We start from the raw sequence: 15,276 nt of genomic DNA on the forward strand, positions 1-15,276 counted from the left end.
ACTATGCAATAACCACCATCAAAGAGGCTTTGAGTCTCTTAACAGGTCTTGACAACGTTGTCGTTGGCAATGCGTTGTTAGCTGATACGCTATTCTTATTATAGTGGGATCGGAGACTTCTCCGCAAGCGAGCTTGCCAGCTCACTCTGCAATTGGGTTTCGTGAGGGTTTCATGCAATCTGCATCTTCCTCCGGGCATTGCCTAATAGCGACATTGCCGGGTGAGACGCTGATGTGTTTTCTCCGTGGCCTCCAACACAATACTTTGCTGGCCAATCAGGAAGTGGAATTCTGGAAAACCAATCTCACATGACCTCCCTTGCTGCGGTAGGGAAAGGCGCATGTCTCAGGAGCAGTCCCCAAGAAGCTCGGATAACATCGACCTCCACCACTGCCCTCTTTCCCACCGCTACTTTCAACCTTCCCCGGTACCACAACTCTCCAGAATGTTTATCCTCTTTGCTGGCCATATTTCACATAACCAACCCCGGCAGTACCCACGCTGCCAGAACAAAGATCGGAATTGGGCCCGTATGATGTCCGATTTTTTTTTAGTATAATACTTTAATCGTACTGTACTGCCAAAGGCCAGTAATGATTTTATATTGCTTTCAATTCTGAAAAGATTAATATTGTAGCATCTAAAGGCCAGAACACAAATCATTCTATAGCATTGACTGGCGTCTATGTAACAGTTTCTCACCGCGAGCCGATGTTAAACAAGTTCGTCAGTTCTCCATATACCCAGTCCTTTCCTTGCCTACGACCACACATCCTCCTGATACTGATTACTACTCCTCATCATTTTCACAATCTCTTCTCCTTTTTCAATGCTCACCCCTCTTTGGTCACTGACAATTTTCCCCAACACATCACTGACCGCTCTGGCCATATTAGATGCGTCTCCACAAACGTAAAAGTTTCCCTTTTCCTTCTCCAGCAGCTGATTGACGAGAGCGGCATTCTCCTGCAGACGCTGTTGTACGTAGACCTTTTCTCTCTGTTCGCGGGAGAAAGCCGTGATGAGTGTGAACGACGAGCCAAGAGCTTGTTTGTAGTGCTATCGAAAATCAGTATCCTTTCAACGAGCGCAGGGCAAAGGCAGTCGTATCTCACCTCCCACTCTTCCTTGTAGAGGAAGTCTTCAGAACTTTTCCTGCACCCATAGAACAAGATCGTCTGGCCAACCTTTTCACCCGCCTCCGCTTGAGCAGCCCTCTCCTGAATGAACCCCCGGAAAGGTGCAACGCCGGAGCCAGGGCCAATCATTATTATCGGCTTTGATGGGTCCGATGGGAGTTTGAAGTTCGAGTGACGGACGTGGACGGGGACGTGGCAGCCATTGTACTTGTTTCTTGGGCCAGTGATGGCATATGTCAAGCCATGCGGATCAGGATTCGGATCACCATGTTGCTTCTGTTTGAGAGCTAGCAGGTAATTTGTGGTAACGCCTTTGACAATGTTCTCGGATCCTGGAACGCGGATCGTCTCAACGACGGCGGTAATGGAAATCTTGTCTTTTTGAACCAACGACGAAGAGGAAATGGAATAATAGCGTGGTTGAATTTTGTGGATGCCTTCGATCATGATGGAGAAAGGTATGTTGCTCCACTTGTTGACACTGTCTACTTTCTCAAGCACTTGTGCAATGTTTAGGTATTGAGACGACACTTTGTCCGAGAAGTAATCTTTGTCATTGCCGAGCCTCGTCATTTCTGCTTTTGTCTGTTCGTTTGGCGCGAAGGGGGCGAGAGAGGAGACGAATTGCCGAGAGGCGGCACCGCATATTTCCATGTGGTAGCGGATTGCTGCGTCGTACGTTGTAGGTGTAGGGAAGGGTACTTTGGCTGTGGGATCGAGGCCCTTGACACTGATGACGCAGTGACGCTTTTCCGAGAGCCCAAGAACGTTGATCATCCTATCAACCTCTACGCCTGCATTGGTAGGCCATACGGCTATATGATCGCCAGTCTGGTAGGTCAGGTTTGAACCCTTAATGTCGATCTCCATGTGTAGACAGTTTCGATCTTTGACGGTGAAGACCTCCCTGGATTCCGCAATAGGCGCAATATATGGGTTGTGGGAATTGTAGGGGCCTTTCTGGCTGCCTTCGAGGTGATGTTTGTTCGGCTCGCCCAGGTATACCTCATCTGCGTTCGCATCCAGGTCATCCCTCTCAGTGATGCTGAATACAGGCTCATAGACCGCTTCTCGCTCTTCAAGACCCATCTTCTCGGATAGCTCGGTCCACATAGGTTCTTTCCAAGCAAGGAAGTCTTCCTCCATTGTACCCGCACCGTCATCGCCTTCTCCAGCTGTACCGATTCTAGAAGCCCCAAGCTTGACCAGAGCATCGTTGACTCTGCGGACCATGGAATTGTAGTGTTCATATGTATTATTCCCAAGCCCAAAGGCGACAAATTTCAGATTTTGCAGCGGCTTTTCGTCCACGCCACCCCCATTGCTGAAGGACACATCTTCTTTGATCACGAATTCGTAAAAGTCCACGGCGTTGTCTGTGGGTTCGCCTTCGCCGTACGTGGCAAGGACAAACACTGCTAGCTTATCGTTGGGAAAAGTGTCGAAGTTCTCGTAATCGTAGTCTTCCAGATCCGCAACCATGGTTTTGAGGCCAAATCTTTGGGATCCCTCTTTGGATAACCTCGAAGCATAATCTTCTGCCGTGCCCGTTTGGGAGCCATAGAACACAACACAGTTCTTTTCCGACTCGTCCATCTTCTCCAGTATGTTTCTCGTCTTGCCTGCTTTCGCGCCATTGGCTGAGGAATAAGCTACCGCGTAGGGATCTTTCGGTATTCCCCAGTATGTTCCTTTAGTGAAGTATGCCACAGTGCCGGCCAGGAGGACGGCGAGGACAATTAGATCAAGAGTGTCGAGTTGCGCCATCTTCGTTGGTGTGAGTCTGCGATCACCTTCACCAGCGATGCTACTCTCCGAAGCCAATCAGCTGTTCTGTTGCTAGTGTAGGGCCGTAAAAAATACAAGAAAATTAGATTCGTGCTATGTGGCACATCAGCCGCAATGCTGGCTAAGGTACTTCTTTCAGATTGCCCTGCAGGGCAGAAAGGTGGTATACAGGAGAAGAATAAGGAGGAAGTGTAAGTGGAGGGAGCATGTAGTCAGATGGAGAAGCCAATTTTGGTTGGAGGCAATGGAGGTGTCATCCGTTTATTTAGATCTCCTCAGATCACCAAAATCACCGAAATGGTTTGGCGTTGATCTTTCCGGCGCCAAGGCGACCCTGCTTTGAGAGCTTTTAGTAGAGTAATAGATTACTGTACTCTACAGTAATACACAGGAAGCCTCAATTGTTTTATCTATGCTTTACTTGGTGGAGATCATTGGAATGGCGAAATTTGAAGGATAGGATAATTGTCGTAAACATTTGACTGCAGGTCTCTCAGCATATACTTTAGTGACTCTACTGAAAACAGACCCTCCTGTCAAATGGTTGGCCGTCGCTTATCGATACCCAAGTGACTTCTTAGCGTGGAGACAAAGGCACCCGGCTATATGGGTGTATGGGTACCTTACCTTACCTTTATTGGACCATGTGCTGTTAGACAATGTCTGGTCAACCTGTTTTCAACATGTCCATGTCAACATAATTACGCTGTTCGGTACGCAATTGTCTATCCGCAAGATATCCTCTCACAGAGAAGTACCTGCCTTCCGACACAACCCCCCCTGCGCGGCAAGCCACGTCCTACACAGCATCAAACAACACGGATTTTTGGAGACATCTGTCACTGCGCCATGTTGGAACATCACCCAATCAGCGGGTCTATGCAGAGATAGGCTAGCGTGTCAAGTTGTCTCACTAGAAGATGCAGTATGGGTGAGTAGATACTGTAGCACTCTCTAATGGATCCATGGGTGAAGCTTATGAACAACTCTTCTCTACAGCAGGAGCTCAACCTCTGAACGGGCGACAGTACCCCCCGGTTAACAACCCAAACCCTGGCCCATCCTACGTAAACCAGGACAATAAGGACTCGGACGCCTTTCGAAGCCATTCACGAGACCTGTCTAGGGGACGTGGTCCCGCACCTGCAAATGGAGTATTCAATATACAAACGCAACAGCCTGGTATCGCGCTATCACCCCGGTCTCAGTCCTCAACTGGGGCAGTACGGTCGCCTGCGGGTCTTGATGTCGGGCTTGAACGTCAGCCTTCTGTAACCCAAGGACACTACCGTCAGACATCGAGGGCTCAAGGCGCCTATTTGCAGGCCCGCAATGCGGGGTTTGTGTCGTCGCCGACGACTAGCCCTTTGAGTCCGGAAACTCCAAGCTCTGCGAGTTCTAATCCAGGACTGCCTGATATCTCGAACCACACCATGATCCATCGCGGTGTTACTTCACGGCGTCCTACTGAGTCAACATCAAGCGCAGCCAATGGCTCATTGCATAGCTCTACTACATCGACGTTGATCGGGGACCAGGACATGGGGGATCTAAGTGGTGGCACATTGACGCAAAGGCGGCTCGATCGAACACAGAGTGTCAAGGTTCGCAGGGGACATGACCCTCAACGGTCACTGTCAAAACATAGCCAAGAGCAAAAGTCTGTGGGAGAATACGCTCTTCATCACCTCTTCAATAAGGTCAGCGAGCAGATCTTTCAAAAGACCTCGTTCTAACAAGACCCGTAGTTCGTTGTGCATGCCGATCACAAGATCGATCAGTGCGTTCTTAAAACATCAGACAACCCGGACTATCTCGAACACATCTGTGGGGCAGGAGTCGATCCCGATTTTGACCAGCTGATATCAGCTCTTGCACACATCAATCGGCAAAAGCCAAAACCGTTGGTTGATACCATCATGTACTGGAGGAAAGCTAAAGGTGACCAGGCTATGAAGGCTAAGGAGAGACTCAATCATGTTGGTGCTCTGACCCTGAATCTGATCGCAACGCTTATACGTTTCAGTCTAGGTCACCCAATCCAGTAACAAGAGGGCTTCCACGGCGTACTACAGAACCGTCGCATATGCTGTTTGCAGACTTGAGCCAAACCAGCTCCAGTGAAGAAGACCCAAATTACTCAGCGTCGCTTTCGCTTGCAGATTTTGCTACACAAGCAGAACAGCGTTCACAAGTATCGATCTACCTTCTTTGCAGGGTCTTGATCGAAGTCTACAACCAGACTGACGTCGTTCGACTCAACCCTGGGCTAGCTGATAAGATTGAGGATATAATATTTGTCCAGCTCAAGAACACGGAGCCGGAGCATTTCCGGAATTTCCCGTTCCGGGCCGTCAACTGGAAAATCTTCAGCCAACTTCTGGGTGTCATGAGCAGTCCCAATCTGCGAAGCGTAAGCCAACGCTTCATCAATGAGTTGAGGATGTATCAACACGACTTAGGTGTCAAGGGAGTTGTAACGAGTCAAGTTGAAAGGAAGGTTGAACTTCTTATCCTGGCAATGCAGCATCTTCACATCAAGACTCAGCCGGAGGGGCCCTGGAGGGATTCATGTGACTTTCTCCTAACTCTGGGGGAGTTCTTTCTCAATTCACATGGCCCTCAAATTAAACATTCCTACTGCCAGACACTAGAGGACCTTGTAATGCCGATTGCAGCCCGCTGGGGCCCACAGGTCAATGTCCAGAAATTCAAGGATTTTCTAAACAGGGTGAATTCGCGGGTCTCTCAAATGATAGTCAAGCCTCGACACTGGCCCGAGGCATTCCGCCTCTCTACAGTACTTCTTTGTGCATCTCCAACCGAGTATTTCGCCGGCCAATGGCTCACGGTCGCAACTTCTCTCCAAGGAAAACTCAAAGACCGAACGTCCCGAGAGTATGCCCTTCAAGGCATCTGTCGGCTAGTTTGGACGTATCTTGAACGTGTCTCTGAACCTTCCAGCTCCATCATACGCAAGCTCGATGACGTGATGAAGGTTGTCCTTCCGTCAGGCAAGAAGTCCTATCTCTCCAACGATCCAACTTACTCGGAGCCTATAATCGAACTTATCCGAATTATCGGGTATCGCCAGCAAGAGTTCTGTTTCAGGACCATTATATCTCCCTTGATCAGCGCTGATCTCTTCAGCCCCGGGAAAGATACCAAAATCGAGCAGCTAGAGCCAGAAAAGATGGTGATCGGTATAAAGGCCTTCCTGGCCATCATGGCCGACTTGGAGAAGGTAGAGCACGGTCGCCCACCATTCCCGCGGTTCAATGGTGGGGGTCTAGCAATGGATTCTCGCACAGTCCCCGGAGTTTTGCACAGCTCTCAGCCATCTGGAGGGCCAAGAAACACTTTTGATCTTGAGAAAGACCAACTTTCGCGACCCATGAACATATCCAAGCTTGGTGACTCGGCAAGAGAGTTTTTTGGCCGATTCTGTGAAATAATTGGGAAGATCACAGTGATGTGTGACAACGCTTTTGGGGGACAGGTAGTATTGGACGAAAAGTTCGGCGGACTCACACCCAAAACACCACTAACTGAGAGCTTCACCTTTGGTCGTAGAGATGAACACGTGGGATTAGCAGAGCATAGGCATGGATTTTATGAACTTTTCCACGTTGCTTTGCAGGCTTTGCCCCGCTGTTTGTCAGCACAAGTTCAATTCAATGCTCTTATCAACCTCCTCTGCACAGCCACTGCACACGTTCAATCCAACATTGCGGTGTCATCGACTCAATCCCTAAAATCCATAGCTCGACAAGCTCAGGCCCAGCCTGTTACCATTGGATTCGCAAGGTTCATTTTTAGTTTCGATGTTCGGTATTCGACCATGTCTGATGAGGGAATGCTTGGCCCCGGGCACATCGAGAACACCCTCACGCTTTATGTCGAGTTACTACAGATATGGATTGAAGAGATCAAGCGGAAGACCAAAGACAGTGTAACCGAACCCACCGGCGATGGATCATCAGATAGTCGTAGCTTGCAGCTGGATTTGACGAGTATAGCGAGCCTTGTTGAAGAAGTTGAATCACACGGCATCTTCTTCCTTTGCTCACAATCGAGGAGAGTCAGATCATTTGCCGTCAAAGTTCTGAAAATCGTCACAGACTTCGACGTGGCCCTTGGAAGGAAGATCGATAGGATTATACATATCCTTGAGGGGGACTCTCAGAGGGTCATGAGTATTAATGACGAGCAGCTTACTGTCGCAGAAAGGAGTCGATTGCAGAAAGGCAAGCGCAAGAGCATATCACAGAATACCTTGATCGAATTGTGTAGCAGCGATGTTTCTTACGACGCAACTCTATGGTTAAAACTTTTTCCCAACATTATCCGCCTTAGTTTTGAAGTTTGCCCATTTGCTTCGACCCTGGGACGCGAGATTGTCTGCGCTCGTTTGCTCCAAATGCATGATAGCATCACTAGGCTAGGTTCTGACGTCCGAGGACCTGTGCCAGGCTCGGACCATGGTCCTATACGCATTCTTAATCGACTTGGGGCCACATCACCAGAGATAATAATCGAGCAGTGGAAGTTATACCTAGTCATGGCTTGTACAACAATGACCAACCCAGGTGCTCAGACGCAAAGCCAGCTTGACAAAACACAGCATGCCCGTAAGATATCCCGGGGAATACACCAAGGGCAGGATAAAATTAGCTCAGCCCGAGCTCTGTTTGCGTACATCATACCTCTTTTGACGGCAGGCCAAAGCTCGATTCGCGATGCAATTGTCATTGCTCTGGGTTCTATCAATATCAATCTCTATAGAACGCTACTGGAGTCCTTGCAGTACGCGGTGACTACGTGTAAGGAGGAGGCAAAACAGCGCATTGGCACCCATCAGCGGACCGGGAGCAATCCCAGGCGAAATCCTCGCACAGACCGCCTCAGGACAGAGGTCACCCAAGTCTATAGACTGACTGCGCGTTTTCTGCATGAACCGGCAGTCTTGCGGGACGAGTGGATAGTCAGCAATCTCTGTACCTACTCGAAGGACCTGATGATCTTCCTAAACGACGCTGAAATTCAAAATGACTGGGAGTGTCAGAAGCTCAGACGTCAATACTGCGGGTTGTTGGAAGAGCTTTTCGACGGCATCAACCGAACACCAGATCCTTCGCGTTATATGGCATTCGAATCAAGGAAGTCCGCTTTCGCTCTCATGGAAGACTGGTGTGGCTATTCTCCCAATCAAGGTCGGATCAATCAGCGAGAGGACAACATGAGGCAATCCGTCCTAGAACAGCATCAAGAAGCTGGAGAGAAGACAAACGTCACAGCGACAATGGAGATCGAGAAGAGGAACTTAAGGACTGCTGCCCTAAGTGCCATGGCTGCTCTTTGCGCGGGCCCAATAAGAGTCAAAACCGACCGGGGAGACAACTTGTCATTTGACGTTCGCCGGATGCTTTCGTGGATTGATCAAATATTTGGACAAGTAAGCGACAAGTTGCATAGCATTGGACGTCGAGCTCTTCATAACCTTATCACATACAATCGTGACTTTGCTTACCTCTTAGAGTACTCAATTGAGAAATGCTATATAGCAGACCCTCCAAGAGCTCTGGAGAGTTATTTCGAAGTGGTGACCAAAGTCTTGCTTGAGCAAATCGACTACCCCGTGGCTTTCTGGAGGATTCTAGGAGCTGTGCTTTTCACACTGGGAAATGAGAAGGGCGAAATCAGGATGAAGTCTGCAAAGCTTCTGCGGCTCTTCGAACAACGTCAACAGAAAGGATCCAAGATCCAGGACTTCGACATCAGCATCTCAGATCGAACCACGGCGGTCTACAAGTTGGCTCAATTTGAGATATCAAAGAGACTGGCAGCACAACACACCGAACTTGCTTTCTTCATCTTTTCTCAATTTGCAGTTCATTTCAAGAACATACATCCAGACAGTCAGCGCAGTATGGTGGCAGCTATCCTTCCTTGGATACAGGTCATTGAACTGCAGATAGACCCAAGCGGTGGCCCAACTTCTCAATCATACATGGTTCTCGCCAACCTTTTGGAAATTACTACAAAATCTAGTGGCGCCTTACACAACGAAATTCAAGCACTCTGGCAAGCACTCGCAACCGGGCCGCATCCGGGAAACGTGCAGCTGGTCCTGAATTTTGTGATATCTCTCTGCCTAGACAGGCGAGAGCAGAGCTTTGTCGACTACGCCAAACAGATTATTGTCTATTTATCGAGTACTCAAGCTGGACAGAAAGTAGTCGAATTTCTACTCTTACAAATCAATTCCAGAAACATGGTACAAAAGAAGCGAGATCCTATTGTCTTGCCGTCAGATAACTTGGGCCTGCCATATGTCGCAGATCTATCGGAGGCATTGCCGATTGGCAATAAACAGGTAAGATTATCCGGCCCATCATCTTCTATTCGATTGCTAAATTTCACAGTCCGGTTTCTCCTTGGGACAACTTTCGTTGATATTCCTTGTTGACCTCATGGTCTCTCCTATGAAACTTAGCAAGGAAAGCGTCCCTCTGTTGTTGCAGGTGGTTATCGTACTGTGGGATCATTATACCTTGCTCGTGCAAGAACAAGCCCGCGAAATGCTCGTTCACCTAATCCACGAACTTGTCATTACTAAGATTGGCGACAACACCACGACACCCAACAAACAGACTATCGAACTGTTTGTAGAGTCCATTAGGCAAGATGAACCCAAGGTTGTCTGGACTTACGAGGAGTGGAACGGCAAAGACGAGATCGACGACAGCAGTCGGGTTCCAGCTTCTATGACCCACGTTACCGCCAAGGTCGTTAGCCTTTTTGCCATTGCATATCCTCAGATACAGGAGCAGTGGGTCAGAATGACGCTTGGCTGGGCCACTTCATGTCCAGTCAGGCACATAGCTTGCCGATCATTTCAAGTCTTTCGCTGTATCCTCTCCACCTTCGATCGGCCCATGCTTGCAGATATACTTGCTCGGTTATCAAATACCATCGCAGATAAAGTTTACGATGTACAGATCTTTTCTCTGGAGATACTGACTACGTTGAAGACCATCATTGAAGCGTTGGAGCCGACGGACCTGCTACAATATCCCCAGCTTTTCTGGGCAACGTGCGCTTGTATGGATACCGTGTATGAGCGAGAATTCATCGAAGTCCTTGGGATGCTGGAGAAACTACTTGGCAAGGTCAATCTGAGCGATCCAGCCGTAGTCAAGATATTGGAGAAAGCTAAGCCCGATAAGTGGCAAGGTACGTTTGAGGGCATCACTCCTCACGTATACAAAGGCTTGAAGTCCGACTTGTCACTGGAGAAATCTCTTCAGATCTTGGATCGAGTGATGCACTTGCCGGACAGTGATTTGGTAGGCACAGAGACTCGACTTCTCTTTGGGACTCTGGCCAACCTACCGCGGTTTTTGCATTCTTTCGATGATCCGAACAAGAAACTTGAATGCATACAGAGTGCACAGATACTGGCATCGGTGGCGGAGTATCAGGGAAATCAGGAGATCGCGATGGTTCTCAATACTTTTTCAAATAGTCGGTTCAAAACAAGCGGCGATTTCCTCACGCAAATACTATCCGCGCTTCGAAAGACCTTTTTCCCAACCTGGGAGCTCAAGACCTTGATATTTTTGATCGGGCTCCTCACTAATCGGCTTCATTGGTACAAAGTTAGGACTTTGGAAGTTCTCCTGGCAGTTATTCAGAACGTCGACACGCGTCGGACAGAGATTGCGAGTCATGGCCCGGACCTGATCTCGCCCTTGCTCCGACTTCTTCAGACGCAGTATTGCCCACAAGCATTGGAAGTCATGGACCATATCATGACTATGTCTGAGACGCCAATGTCGAAACATCATTTGCGGATGAGTCTCATTAGCTCGGGATCTCGTACTACACGCAAAGAATACGACAAAACTCAGAGTCTGTATGGCATTCCAGAGGAAACGGGGTGGTCAATACCAACCCCGGCCATCCACTCGAATAATACAAGAGGAAATATGCAGGCCGTGTACCTTGCCTGCATCCAGAGCGACTCTACCCAAGCTGAGGCCATACCAACACCAGAAGTCGAATTCCATGCCGATGATGAAAACCCTGGCTCATACTTCCCGCTCGAGCGTTCCGATACCCTCGTTTCCGAGGACACCTACGCCTACACGGATACTAGTATGGAAGGCGGCATGGGCGACCTCCTCACTAAGCTCAACAGCCTCGATGACTTCTTCGAAGACTCTCTAGACGTAGAGAATGATGCGTCAAATCGCTATTCCACTCTCACGGTCACTCCTTACAATCATGATTTAGACAATGGCGCCGATATATATGATCAACAGACAGCGCCCATCCTTCACAAATCTCTTGCCCGCACCGCCTCCGTCATATCGTTCAATAACGGCTTCACCGACCCACGGATGACCTCAAGTAACAGAGACCCCGGCATCATGACACCCACAGCCTTCACTTCGCCATCCACCACAATGTCGCATACGGCTGCTCCACCTCCCACGCGCCCGACCCTCCACTCCCGCTCTGTCACGTCTCCAGCCAACAACCTGGCGACCAGATCTAACAACGCCAGCGAACTCTTCTCCGATGACGAGGGCGACGAAACTTTCTCCGAAGACGAGCGCTCCACGGGCCATGGCTCCAAGCTTTTAGGAAGCACCTCCCTTAGCAGCGCCGTGTCGACCATTCGGAAAATGGCGCCGGGGCTGGAAGGCAAAGACTACAGACAACGCGGGCTGTTGAGGGCGCAATCCAGGGGTCAGCAGCAGGGACCCGGAAGTCCGAGGGTACCCAAAGTGCCCGAGGCTTATCTGCAGAATCAGGGATCAAGGCCCGCTGATACTTTTTGAGAGCTGCGTATGCTCCACGAATGATGATGCGTCCCCCGCATTCACGGTGTTTTCGCCATTGTTGCATTGTACTACTAGATTCCTTGGCGCATCTTCATAGCGGTACGATAGCGAGCGAGCTCGTGTTCTCTCTTATGGCATTGCACCGGCGTTCGCAACATGTATGTCCCTGAACGGATGGCATGGAAGGTGATACCTATAGAAGCATCGCTGTACCATTGGCGGCTTTGTGCATGTACGTTAGCTGAAGAATTGGACGAACTATTTCCTGGTGCTACACTTGCCTTCCCAACTGCAGGATGGATCGTACTCATCGATCACGAAGTCATGGAAGGAACGTAAGTCATCATACTGGCTAAAGTGCGGCACTAAAATTGGATATCTATACCGAGGCAACTGACCCAAAAAAAAATCGGCAAGCTACTCCTACACGAGGAACCTCCAACAGCTTCCGTCTTTACCAACCGGGCCCCTTCTCTGGCGCGGTCTTCGGTTTCGGATCTTCCGCTGGTTTCTTCGGCTCCTGCTTCTTGACCTCAGCTCCCTCTTCTTCGCCATCATCCTCTGCGACCTTCTCCTCTCCAGGCTCAGCTTGCTTTTTCTGCCTTTCCATCTGAGCGTGAAACTCATTCTGCGTCTCTTCGCCGTCGTCACCCTTGATTTTGGGCCGGCTGGCTGTGTCTTTGCCAGCCTGTCTTGCCAAGTGCTCAGAGGCTTCCATTTTCGCACTTTCCTTCTGTTCTGCCGGTATGATATCCTCATCTACCTCAGGCTTTCTCTGAGCACCTCCACGACGGGTTTTCTTAGGAGGTTGCACTCCGACGTTCATGGGATCGTACACTTGGTCAAGGTGACAGAAAAGGTCAAGCGCGCTGTTAGGCTCGCGTTTCGTGATTTCCGCCTCAACTTTACAGCCGCCGATGTCGCGGCGATACGCCTCCGTGAACGTCCACGCGTCGTCATTGGCCTGGTTCTGGGTAAGAGTCAGGCCGTCGAAAGCCAGAAGGGGCAGGTTGGGGATTTCAGGGAGATCGCCGGAATTTGGGAGGATTGAGAGCAGGGTAGATGACGAGAGAGAATGTTCAGTGTTGGGTGGGGGACGGTCCTTTTTTTCGTAGACCAAAGATAGAGGTTCGTCGGGATTGAGCTCGGGTACGGAGGCGGGAGTAGAAGGTTCTCTGGGGAATTCTTCGGGGACTTGGTAGAGTTCATCGTGCACGGTGGCAATTGCTTCGCCGTCGATAGAGATGGTGGGGTAGAGGAGTGAGTAACGGCGTGCACACATCAGCTCGAGGAGAAACTCTAGCCAGGACGGATGCTTCTTGCTGACCAATTTCGTACGGGTTGTAGGTGGCTTGGAGAGGCGGGCGGTGAGGAAAGAGTGAAATTCCATCCACTTGTCGCCAAAATAGAGAGCAGCATTACTGTTGGGAGCTTGCCAGAGGAATGGTGTAGGTTCCCCTGGTGAGCCACCTTCGCGATTGGACGGCGGTTTTTCCATCAGGGGCGGTACGAGCGGTTCGCTGTCGTTCAGAAAGTGCGTGGGGAGTTCGAGGCTGATACCCATGAGGTGTGGAGAATTCTTGGTTTCCTTACCGTGGGCGGAGTATTTGTACTCAAGTAGATGGTATATGAGATAATGATAATACAAGGGCGAAAGCTCGATTTGAGGAGACAGTAACAGGACATGGGAATCTTTCGTCCTCACTGGATAGAATGACTCAATCAAACGTGCAGAAGCCTCATATTCTGTCAAGGTCCGACGAGGTATACGGTGTCGAAGTGAAACTTGTGAAGCGTGCGATGCTCCTGAAGAGTCCACCGGTGGCCATACAAAGTTCTCGAGATATCTCCAAGTGGCAGCGTCAATCTCCGCAGGAAGCTCGATTGTCAAATGCGGCCGTCGCGTGCCAAGATAGTCTGCGCTTTCGATAGATTTCAGGAGGCGGACAAGGGATCCCGACGAGCCTGATGGTGCCTGGATGAGCAAGTCGATGTAGGTCGTGGACCACGCTAGAGGTCGTCAGTGACCGAGCACGTATTGAGAGTAGTAGAACAAACCTGCAAGTGATCCGCTATCAAGCCGTGTAATCCACATCATATTCTCCGTTGCGTCCGATGGCAGTTCTATAATTGACTTGCCGATATCCATGGCCTTGCTCCTCAACGTCGTTACGAAGAAAGTATCTTCCCTGCTTGGATTGTCGATAACGATAACTTGAGGATGTACGAAGGTCTGAATATGGTCCATACTCGCTTCCACGCTAACCTCCATACGAAATTCTGAACTCCAACGAGAGTAATCCGGACGAGCGTCTGCAATCCCAGATCAGTAGTTGATGGGTCGAAACTGGTTACACTTCCTACCATGCCAATGAACATTGCAATCATCGACAGCCCCGTTGAGGCTCTTGATCTCTTGTATCTCCATGTCATCTCTGCCCATGATGGCGAAGTGGACGTCATTCCTCTCCCATCGAGCCATCTCGCAGGCCAGTGGTATGATCTCGGAAGCGCTTTTCAAGCTCGCCGCAGCGAATAAAACATTTTTATTGAATTCATGTTGACCGCCTAGTCGCGCAACGGAATGCAGCGATGAAGCCAGCTTGTAGAATTTGATGGGTCCATCGTGATAATGTTCCTCTGCCTCGGATGGTGTTGCAGGACGTTTTGGCTTTTTGGCTGGTGGGTCTACCGTTCCTTCAGGGAGCTTGCCAACGTGAATGGCCCCGGGATTGAAATCTCGTGTACTTGGCCCCAGATCGTCTGGAATGTTTTTGACGAAGACATAGATAAAGAGGAGAGCGCAGATGCCGTAAATGATCCTCCTCCTTCGGAATACCGGCGAAGTCTTTCGGGCAGACCATGATGATGATGACGATGATGATGATGGAGCATTGTTGGTGTGCGGCCTATGGTCATCGTCTTTCTTTCCAAGCTCTTCGTCGCCCGTGAACATTCGCCCAAGCCAAGACATCTGCTTGTCGGCTACCCGAAGCTCGAGGGATAGCACGAGCGCATCGTCAATCAATTGATTATGGCTGAACGTGAGTCCATTGAGGAAAGAAAGAGGTCAGATTTGATGTATGCCGCAACTTTTCATCAGCACTCGTGTACGAATAATATCCAGGGTAGCTATCAGCAGGTATTGGCGGTCGAGGTGCCTATTAGATACCTGGTAGGGCATCTATTTATGGTTCGCGCTGCGGCACGAGCCGCCTCCCGATTACTCTAGCTTCGATCCTTTCTGAATTCACTGGCTACTGGTTGGCCTGGTGTTCCTCTCGTTCCTGAAGCTTTCCTGGCGTTCAAGTACCATTTGTACTCTTCTTTGGAAGGGGTGAGCTGAGGAATTTTGCATGTTTTACGATTGAATTTTCTGGGAGGAGTGGTTATAGTGTGGCAAGGGTTGGTTACATGGGCACTGGAGTCGAATAGGAAGCGGACGGAGGGACCGAACAGCAAAAAGTCTCAACCTCTCTCTTTTTTTAGTACTGTC

The 15,276-nt window shown here is 49.7% G+C and overlaps 3 protein-coding genes across 3 annotated transcripts; 1 reads left to right on the forward strand and 2 right to left on the reverse strand.

Annotated features, from left to right (window-relative positions):
- Positions 1 to 760: 760 nt before the first annotated feature.
- On the reverse strand, positions 761 to 2,907 carry HO173_007834 (uncharacterized protein; the record flags this gene model as incomplete). Its single annotated transcript, XM_037309734.1, has 2 exons — positions 761 to 1,060; positions 1,117 to 2,907. 2 exons carry the CDS (start codon positions 2,905 to 2,907, stop codon positions 761 to 763), a joined length of 2,091 nt encoding a protein of 696 aa, XP_037163411.1.
- Positions 2,908 to 3,893: 986 nt separating this feature from the next.
- On the forward strand, positions 3,894 to 11,777 carry HO173_007835 (uncharacterized protein; the record flags this gene model as incomplete). The annotated part of the gene is made up of 4 exons (XM_037309735.1): positions 3,894 to 4,628; positions 4,677 to 4,907; positions 4,955 to 9,304; positions 9,354 to 11,777. 4 exons carry the CDS (start codon positions 3,894 to 3,896, stop codon positions 11,775 to 11,777), a joined length of 7,740 nt encoding a protein of 2,579 aa, XP_037163412.1.
- Positions 11,778 to 12,234: 457 nt separating this feature from the next.
- On the reverse strand, positions 12,235 to 14,736 carry HO173_007836 (uncharacterized protein; the record flags this gene model as incomplete). The annotated part of the gene is made up of 3 exons (XM_037309736.1): positions 12,235 to 13,790; positions 13,839 to 14,093; positions 14,145 to 14,736. 3 exons carry the CDS (start codon positions 14,734 to 14,736, stop codon positions 12,235 to 12,237), a joined length of 2,403 nt encoding a protein of 800 aa, XP_037163413.1.
- Between the last annotated feature and the right edge of the window lie 540 nt (positions 14,737 to 15,276).

This window comes from Letharia columbiana (genome assembly GCF_014066305.1).
Source record: "Letharia columbiana isolate WasteWater2 chromosome Unknown Sc0000026_s0, whole genome shotgun sequence".
Lineage (NCBI taxonomy): Eukaryota > Fungi > Ascomycota > Lecanoromycetes > Lecanorales > Parmeliaceae > Letharia > Letharia columbiana.